Source organism: Myotis lucifugus, unplaced genomic scaffold (assembly GCF_000147115.1).
Source record: "Myotis lucifugus unplaced genomic scaffold, Myoluc2.0 scaffold_85, whole genome shotgun sequence".
NCBI classification, from domain to species: Eukaryota; Metazoa; Chordata; class Mammalia; order Chiroptera; family Vespertilionidae; genus Myotis; species Myotis lucifugus.
Genome location: NW_005871133.1, coordinates 4339720 through 4349452, shown reverse-complemented (window position 1 = coordinate 4349452; position 9733 = coordinate 4339720). Strand labels below are relative to the sequence as shown.

Genomic DNA, 9733 nt, shown 5'->3' with positions numbered 1-9733 from the left:
TGCCAGTTTGATTCCTAGTCAGGGCACATACCTAGACTGCGACTTTGATCCCTAGTGGGGGGCATACAGGAAGCAACCAATTGATGTTTCTCTCTCTCTCTCTGGCTGGGTCTCTGTTTCTGTCTCTCTCTTTCTCTCTCCTTTTCCCTCTCTCTAAAATCAGGGTTGAGAGGCATATCCTCCAGTGAGGATTACAAACAAACGGACCATAGATGTTAAGGCAAGGAAAAAGTGTGTGAATAGAAAATTATTGTGCAAAGAATTTCTGTTAATAGTGAGGGAAGGAGACTGCCCCTGGGAGCTGGGCTGCTGTCTGAGCTTTCTCCATAGCCTGTAAACTCACAGTAGGAAGGAGCCCACCCATACCGACAGTGGCAGTGCTCTTCATCATTGCACAGTCCTCTCTGATGACATTTCTCTAATCTGTAGTCACAGTTGAGTGTTAAAGAATTGATACAACTCCTCATGCATATGTATTTTTATTGATATCAGAGGTGAAGGGAGAGGAGAGATAGACATCAATGATGAGAGAGTCAATGATGGACTGCCTCCTGCACGCCCCCTATTAGGGATCAAGCCTGCAACCTGGACATGTGCCCTTGACCCGAATCAAACCCGGGACCCTTCAGTCCACAGGCCGACGCTCTATCCACTGAGCCAAACCAACTAGGGTGACTTTTGGACATTTTGAGATAATAGTAGGTACTGTCACCACAAGTCATCTCATCCTGCACATCGAAATCCTCAGTGCACCACCTTGATCTTCCTTTGCACCAGTTGGGAAGGTCACATTCACTGATGTGTATTCTACAGGGCTTTCCAGGAGAGGTCCAAAAGAATTGTATACCCAAGGTTTCAATTTATAACATCATTTGAGGGCCATACAAAATTATCAGCTTAAAAATTAGCCTGCTATACTTGGGTCAAACATTTAATTAACTCACCCCTAATGCCTTGGCAGGGGCCAGACCAAATGATTTAAAGGGCCTTATACGGCCCACGGGCTGGACGTTCCCCTTTTCTGCTGTAGACAAATGCTGTGGATGCAGCCCTCTAAGTGCAGGCTGTTGTTGGGGGCACAAGGGGATTGCTTGAAGCTACGCATTGTCTACACTATCATGAAAGTGCAGCAGGGAACACAGAAGGCTGATAGACCTTGGGCTTTAGCAAGGGCTAAAAGCTATGCACCGATTGTTCTGTTGAGACAATGGTGGCTCAAGTCAATCCCCTAACCCAGGGGTCCTCAAACTTTTTAAACAGGGGGCCAGTTCACTGTCCCTCAGACCGTTGGAGGGCCGGACTATAATTTTAAAAAAAACTATGAACAAATTCCTATGCACACTGCACATATCTTATTTTGAAGTAAAAAAACAAAACGGGAACAAATACAATATTTGTATTTGCATGTGGCCCGCGGGCCGTAGTTTGAGGACCCCTGCTCTAGATCTTTAGAAGCAATCAAGTCCAGCTGGAATGCCCCTTTGCAAGTATCAAGGTTTTTTCCCTTCTCAGTGTCCTAACTTCCCACTCAAATCTTGGCAAATCTATGTATTCAACTTACATTGTGGTTCTGAAACTCCACAGTTAAAATTTGATTTTCTATGAGGTAGGCCTGTGTCGAAAACAAATGAGACATTCTTTTAGGTCCACCATTCTCAGCTCTCTGGGCTGAGAATTTAGAACCTTGAACTTCATTGTGCAACTTCTGCAGTAGAATTCAATATGGCCAACCTGCCCCTCAGTCCTTGAGGTACTTTTAATCATCATCACAGCTTGGTCCCCCGCACACTTGCTTCAATAGGACATTTCATCACAATCCATATTGGGTGGTAATTTGTGATGTTACTACATGCCCATTCCCCATTGGACAGGAGCTCAGCAATGTGTTAAAGCCGTGGATATGCTCAAACCAAGCCCAGAGTCCCATTTTGTCTGTCTTGGCAGCACTCTTGGTACCAAATTCTACATCTATCAGGATCTAGTCAGAAAAGAGAAAAATCCAAGCATAATTCATATAAGAAAATTTTTTAAAGGTGCTTAAAACCTGAATAGATAAAAAGGAAACAACACTGGGGTGTACTGAGGTATGAGTTGCCATAGGAGATCCACCCCTAAGGATGGGGGAACAAATGGAAGAGGTTGGGGTTATCATAAGGTAGAAACTCTCATAAGGGCCTCATAGATCTAGACCTGGACTGTAGAAGATTGGGCATTTCCCAGGTGATGCTGGTAATTTAGGAACTCAGAAAAGGAGCATCGTGGAGCCGATAGCTGTATCTCTTATAAGGTAATGCTGAGTTTGTGCTGGTTTCTTAGGGACTTGGAAGAAGTTCCACCATAACTGGGACTCAGATCTCGGAGAGAGGTGCCATATACCTGGGGCTTGCATCAAGGCACTTTGGGCATGGCCTGGAACATCAGAGAGGGACCCTGGCTGACTGGTGTGGGCTGCCTAGGGTACTGGAGCATAGCTCTATACATCCAGTCCTCAGGAGGGCGTCCTGTCCTACGGTACAGATACCTTTGACAGGGCTTGATGGAACTGGTTCTGGGTCTTTGTGGTAACTAACCAACCCTCACCATCAGAGCAAGGCTCCACTGCTGGGGATTTACAGAAAGTCACAGCAGGCAAATAGGTAGTAACAAGTCCCTTCGCCTCTGCTTTTGCCTTTTATTCTCCCTCTAGTGCCCTTCTTGGTAAAACTTCAGGAAGCCAAATAGCGATGGAGAAAGGCACCATGCAGAGCCTCAGCTCCAGCTTCATAGACAAGGTATACGTTTTAGTTTTGGAGTTTAGAAAATAGTTGATAATTAGCATAAGAAGGGACAGCAGAATGCTGCTCTAGCTTCTATGGTGACAGGTAATAGCAGGTGACATGACCGTGATCTCTGTGAAGCTGTCTGATATCTGTTTTTTGGGTTTCATTTAGCTGTGGCTCACTAAATTGAGTTCATGACCCTGGATGGTTTCTGACCCAAGTTTGAGAAACACTGAATTAGGCCATGACTGAGAATGAGTGGAGACATGGTAAGGAAGGGGTTTGTTATAGCTGCTGGAAATATAGGGTGTCCCAAAGAATGTATACACATTTTGAATGATTATAAAGTCAGTGTTTATTAACATACAGTTCATTTTTAAAATGTAAAAGCATCTACATGAATGAATAATTTTTGTTGTCAACACCTGTTTTCAAACTGATGACCTTTCTGGTCCTGGCACTGCTGATAACGCGAAGCAATGGAATCGCGAATATCAAGAATCATTTCGCCTGGCTTTTGTGGCTCAGAGAGTGATTGTCAACCCCTGAACCAAGAAGTCACCAGTTTGATTCCCAGGTCAGGTACTCAGTCCCCAGTAGGGGGCGTGCAGGAGGCAGCATTTCAATGATGTTTCTTTCTCATTGATGTTTCTATCTCTATCCCTCTCCCTGCCTCTCACTCTAAAAGTCAATAAAAACATATTTTTTTTTAAAAAAAGAATAATTTCATTTGGTATTTGTGTGCCCTCAATTTGTCAACTGTTGCAGGTTTTGTACCACAAACTTTATCTTTTATGTATCCCCATAAAAAAAAAGTCTAGTGGATGAATTTTCTTTGTTCAAAGCTTAGTCTGGCTTCACCCATTATTCCAAATCAGTTAAACCTGAAAAGGAGTGAAAATTAAGTGAGTTATCAGCTGTTAAAATAATTATACAAGCAGTGTTTGGACTTCAACTGCATTTTCAAACTCCCAGGAGCATTTTAGGATGAATTTTCTGTTTTCAAAACGTAGTCTGGCTGAAAAGAAAGAAATGTCAGTTGAACTGTCAACTGTTATAGTGTGTATACATGCTTTGGGGATATCCTGTAGGAGAAAGAATTAATCATCGATACAGAGGGTACACTACTTGAAGTGCTGATAATGCTGGAAAGGAAGGGCTTTGGAGTGACACCAGTTCACATAATTAATGGCAAGGTGATGTTCCTTCAGAGCTTATCTTTGGAGTCATGCAGCAGTGACAAAGCCTGATATGTCTCAAAGATTCTTGGCAATAAACTTTTCTATGACCACATCATGTTTCTGATAAAATTTAATATGGGTTACTTTCTTTATAACATTTTATTGTTAACGAGAGGCCTGATGCACAAAATTCATGCAAGAGTAGGCCTTTCTTCCCCCAGCTGCCGGCACCGGCTTCCCTCTGGCACCCGGAACACGGGCTTCTCTCAGGCCGCCGGCAGGCACCCGGGACCCAAGCTTCCCTTGCAGCCCCAGTTTTGTCCAGAAGGTCATATTATGCTTTTCTTTTTCTTTCTTTTTTTAAAAATATATATTTTATTGATTTTTTACAGAGAGGAAGGAAGAGGGATAGAGCGTTAGAAACATTGATGAAAGAGAAACATCGATCAGCTGCTTCCTGCACACCCTCAACCGGGGATGTGCCCCCCCACAACCAAGGCACATGCCCTTGACCAGAATCGAACCTGGGACCCTTCAGTCCGCAGGCCGACGCTCTATCCACTGAGCCAAACCGGTTAGGGCTATGCTTTTATTTTTATAGAAGATAATCCTCTTCCAACAAATGCTTACCCAACTTAATATCTCCAGATCTGTAGCAAATACCAAGGGTATCATGGAGAGAGACCTGGAGAGGAAATCTGGTAATTAGGATTTCACCTCTGTCAGAGATACTTTCTTGAAGAGGTTTCATCTAATATTCTTGGTTTTTGGCCCTAGCCGGCTCAGTGGATAGAACGTCAGCCTGCGGACTGAAGGGTCCCGGGTTCCATTCCAGTCAGGGCACATGCCCAGGTTGCGGGCTCGATCCCCAGTAAGGGGCATTCAAGAAGCAGCCAATCAAGGATTCGCTCTCATCATTGATGCTTCTATCTCTCTCCCTCTCTCTCTTCCTCTCTGAAATCATTAAAAATATATTTTAAAAAAATATTCTTGGTTTTTGGTAGCTATACATTCTAAAAAATTACCCACATGTATGCAGGTGTTCTTTTTTTTTTTAAAATGGTTTTATTGATTTTAAGGAGAGAGAAACATGGATGTGAGAGAGAATCATTGATCGGCTGCCTCCTACATGTCCCCTACTGGGTCAAACTCACAGTCCATGCATGTGCCCTGACCAGCAATCAAACCATGACCTTCTGGTTTATAGGTCGACACTCAACCACCGAGCCACGCCAGCCAGGCAAACTATCGATACTTTTAACTGAAAGTCAGTGAATGAGAAAAATTAGTTTTTGCCTGAGCTAAAATTTATATTTGCAACAGGAGTGATGTCAGTTCAATCAAATTGTGGTCTTTTGAACATTTTAACAAACTGATTCTAGGTTTAAATTCCTCAGTCCAACTTTCTCTAGAGAATTCAGCTAACTCACCAGTCATGCAAAAACATAGAATAGAATCTGTATTTATGCAACCAAGATAAGTGTCTTGTGATTGAGAACATAATGTCCTGGGCTGGGTAGAGAGAAGGCTGCTGCCTTTATGTTGTAGGCCAGGGGTCCTCAAACTTTTTAAACAGGGGGCCAGTTCACTGTCCCTCAGACCGTTGGAGGGCCGGACTATAGTTTTAAAAAAAACTATGAACAAATTCCTATGCATACTGCACATACTTATTTTGAAGTAAAAAAACAAAATGGGAACAAATACAATATTTGTATTTGCATGTGGCCCGCAGGTCATAGTTTGAGGACCCCTGTGTAGGCAATTGGGCTGTTTGCCTTACCCCCAACTAGCAGCCCCACCCCATATCACTCCATCAGCATGGCTGCCTCCTTGGCCATTTGTCTGGTCCCTTCTGCAGATAAGCATGCATTATAAAATAAAAAATTGTCTTCATTGGAGGGGGTCTCAAAACTAATGACTCCCTTAAGTGGGGCTTACTTTGATAGCTAACTTCAACCCGAATGGGGAATAGATAAGATGTCTGCACGAGAAAAGGGGAGATGGAACAAATTGTTTGAATAAAGGGACCAAAAATGGTGGGTTTTGGGTGGTGGGGGGTCCACATACTTGTTGAAGATAGCAAGGTCATAGTTGATTTGGAGTAGAGGAAAAATGTGGGAGTTAGAGGTCAGTGTTTTTTTTTTTTAAATATATATTTTATTGATTTTTTAAAGAGAGGAAGGGAGAGGGATAGAGAGCTAGAAACATCGATGAGAGAGAAACATCAATCAGCCGCCCCTGCATGTCCCCCACTGGGGACGTGCCCGCAACCAAGGTACATGACCTTGACCAGAATCGAACCTGGGACCCTTCAGTCCGCAGGCCGATGCTCTATCCACTGAGCCAAACCGGTTAGGGCATGGGTCAGTGTTTTTAATATAAAAAATGTTTATGCCAGTTTACATGTTTAGAAAATAGAATGTAATAAATCTTTACGTATCTACTATCCGGGTTCAACCACAATCCACCTATGATAAGTCTCATCTGTTTTTCTGGAAACCTACCCTTTTGCCCCCCCCCCCCCCACACACACACACACTTCCCCTTACATATAAATAAGAGCAATCTCAGGTAATTTATTCATTCAAGCGTTGTCCCAATTGAAGAATCACTTTACCTCACTTTCTTCTCTCTCCTTCTCTTTCCCACTCTCCCTCCCCTCCCCACCCCATTTTAGCTCTATTTTCAACTCTCAGCACTGCAGCTCTGATGGTCCAACTCTTCTAAAACACACATCTGTAAAGGTCAGCCCTGCACCCTGAACAGCTCAAGGGAGGAACTGTACCAGCAGTGCCTCACGCCTCCGCCTTTCTCTGCCCTGGACTGATGGTTCCATAATGGCAGTGGGTGAGGCCCTGGTGCACATCAAGGTCAATCTTCTATTGCTTTGGTTTGGGGTGTCTCTGTCCAATTCTGGCCACTCTCAGGCCAAGCCCTCTCAGGGCTTCTCCAGAGAAGTCGTGATCCCCTTGAAGGTGACCAGCAGGGACCAAGATGCTAAGGCTCCGGGCTGGCTCTCCTACAGCCTGCGGTTCGGGGGCCAGAGACACATTGTCCGCATGAGGGTCAAGAAGTTCCTGGTTTCCAGACACCTACCAGTGTTCACCTACACGGACCAGCATGTCCTCCAGGAGGATCAGCCTTTTGTTCCTGATGACTGCTACTACCATGGTTATGTGCAGGGGGTCCCAGGGTCCCTGGTTGCCCTCAGTACCTGTTCTGGAGGTTTTCAAGGAATGCTACAGATAAATGACCTTGCTTATGAAATCGAGCCCATCAGGCACTCTACCACATTTGAACACCTGGTGTATAAGATAGACAGTGATGAGACACAATTCCCACCAATTCAATGTGGCTTAACAAAGAAGGATGTAGCACACCAACAACTGGGATTAAAAGAGGCTGCTGCGAAAACAACTCTGAAACAAAATTCAACTGATAACTGGTGGACCCGCTCATGGTTTCTGGAGCTGGCTGTGGTGGTAGATCGAAATTTCTTCATTTACTCTCAAAGTAACTTCTCAAAGGTGCAGGAGGACGTATATCTTGTTATCAACATAGTGGACTCCATTTATCAGCAGTTGGATACCTATGTGATTTTGATTGCGATTGAGATTTGGAATCATGAAAATGCTTTCTCAATGATAAGCATAGAACAGGTTCTGGAGGATTTTGCTCAGTGGAAACAAATCAGTCTTTCGAGGCTACATTGTGATGCTGCCCATATTTTCATTAAAAATTCACTTATAAGTACACTTGGTATAGCCTATGTTGCAGGAATATGTCGTCCTCCTATTGACTGTGGAGTTAATAATTTCCAAGAAGACCCCTGGTCTCTTTTTGCCCTCACCGTGGCCCATGAGTTAGGCCATACTTTGGGTATGCAGCATGATGAAGAATTCTGCTGGTGTGGACAAAGTGGTTGCATCATGAGTGCTATTAGAATGCCAGCAGAAAGATTCACCAACTGTAGTTATGCCGATTTTACAAAGACCACTTTAAACCAGGGATCATGTCTACACAATCTTCCAAGTACAGGGGAAATGCTTATTCTGAAGCGCTGTGGAAATGATGTGGTTGAAGAAGGAGAGGAGTGTGACTGTGGATCTGTAAAGCAGTGTGAACAAGATCCATGTTGTCTGTTGAACTGCACTCTGAGCCCTGGTTCTGCTTGTGCTTTTGGGCTGTGTTGCAAAGACTGCAAGCTCATGCCATCAGGGACTTTGTGCAGACAACAGATCAGTGAATGTGACCTTCCAGAGTGGTGCAATGGGACATCCCACCAGTGCCCAGAAGATGGATATGTGCAGGATGGGATTCCCTGTGGTGACAATGCCTACTGCTATGAAAAGAGTTGTAATAGCCACGACAAGCAGTGCAGGGAGATTTTTGGAGAAGATGCAAGGAGTGCATCTCAGGAGTGCTACAAAGAAATCAACTCCCAGGGAAGCCGTTTTGGCCACTGTGGTCTAATTGACAAGGGATACCGAAAATGTAATACCTCAGATATCTTCTGTGGGAGAGTTCAGTGTGAAAACGTATCAATTATTCCTAAGCTAACAGAACATACTACAGTACATCAGCTTCAGTTAAATTTCACCAGTTGCTGGGGCACTGATTATCATTTAGGGATAACCATACCTGATATTGGTCTAGTGAAAGATGGCACAGTGTGTGGTCCAGGAAAGATATGCGTCCACCAGAAGTGTGTCGATATGACTCTTGTATCACAAGACTGTCAGAATGAGAACTGCCACATGAGGGGAGTCTGCAATAATAAACAGCATTGCCACTGCAGCCAAGGGTGGGCACCTCCCAACTGCACGCTAAAAGGCGATGGAGGTAGTATTGATAGCGGCCCACCTCCTTCTACGAAAGGACCACAGGCAAAGTTGTCTTACCTTTTTTTATTGTGGCTTATTCCTTTATTTTTATGTTGCTTCCTTCTGCTTTGTATGAAAAAGAAAAGAAAAAAGGAAGAAGAGGTAGAGGCAAAAAAAGAAGAAGAGGTAGAGGGAAAAAAAGAAGAAGAAGAGGTAGAGGCAGAAAAAGAAGAAGAGGTAGAGGGAAAAAAAGAAGAAGAGGAACCTGAGGACAAAGGGGAACAATAAGGCTTCTGCTTCATTTAAAAAAATCTCCAGCTTTTTAATAGTAGAGAAACATGTCTACGATTTAAAGAAAAAATTTAAGGATCTCTCATGTCTGGATCATATTATACTGAAGGATTCCTAGCATGTTCTTACTTCCTCTTCAGTGTTTCAAGCAATATTAAAGGTTCATTTTGTCAGGAAGTCGTCTTATTTTTTTAAAGAGAGTGTTTATAAGAATTTATTGGAGCCCTGGCTGGTGTGGGTCAGTTGGTTGGGTGTCATCCCGTGCACTGAGAGGTCACCTTTTTTATTCCTGGTCAGGGCACATGCCCGGGTTGCCAGCTCGATCCCAGTAGGGGGCATGCAGGAAGCAGGCCATCAATGTTTCTCTCTCACATAGATGTTTCTCTCCTTCTCTCCCTCTCCTTTCCTCTCTGTAATATCAATAAAAACATATGTTTTAAAAAGAATGTATTTGAGCCAAATTGACAACATACTGGGGAGCAAGATCTCAAATGCTCCATGGAAGGCGTCTCTTTCTGTATCCCGAATGAAGGGACAGACAGCAGGTGTAAACCTTCTCCCGCCTTTGCATTGTAAGACGTAATGTCCAGGATGTGCCACTATACACCCCATTTCTGTTTTGCCAGCTCTCTTTCAGGTAGCTATGCCAAAAGGGGGCAGTAGAAGTAGCCTGGAATGA

At 43.8% G+C, this 9733-nt stretch overlaps 2 protein-coding genes across 2 annotated transcripts in view; both read left to right on the top strand.

The window, feature by feature from the left end:
* MED6 (mediator complex subunit 6) overlaps positions 1–6717 on the top strand; it is a 32209-nt gene extending 25492 nt beyond the window's left edge. Inside the window, exon 9 of the mRNA XM_006091035.3 lies at positions 6618–6717. Coding sequence (XP_006091097.1) covers positions 6618–6702 — 85 coding nt within the window. The 3' untranslated portion in view covers positions 6703–6717. The remainder of the gene's footprint in view (positions 1–6617) is intronic.
* Positions 6718–6762: 45 nt separating this feature from the next.
* On the top strand, positions 6763–9733 carry LOC102419920 (disintegrin and metalloproteinase domain-containing protein 21-like). The gene is made up of 2 exons (XM_006091042.3): positions 6763–8826; positions 9692–9733. Exons 1-2 carry the CDS (start codon positions 6778–6780, stop codon positions 9731–9733), a joined length of 2091 nt encoding a protein of 696 aa, XP_006091104.2. The 5' UTR covers positions 6763–6777.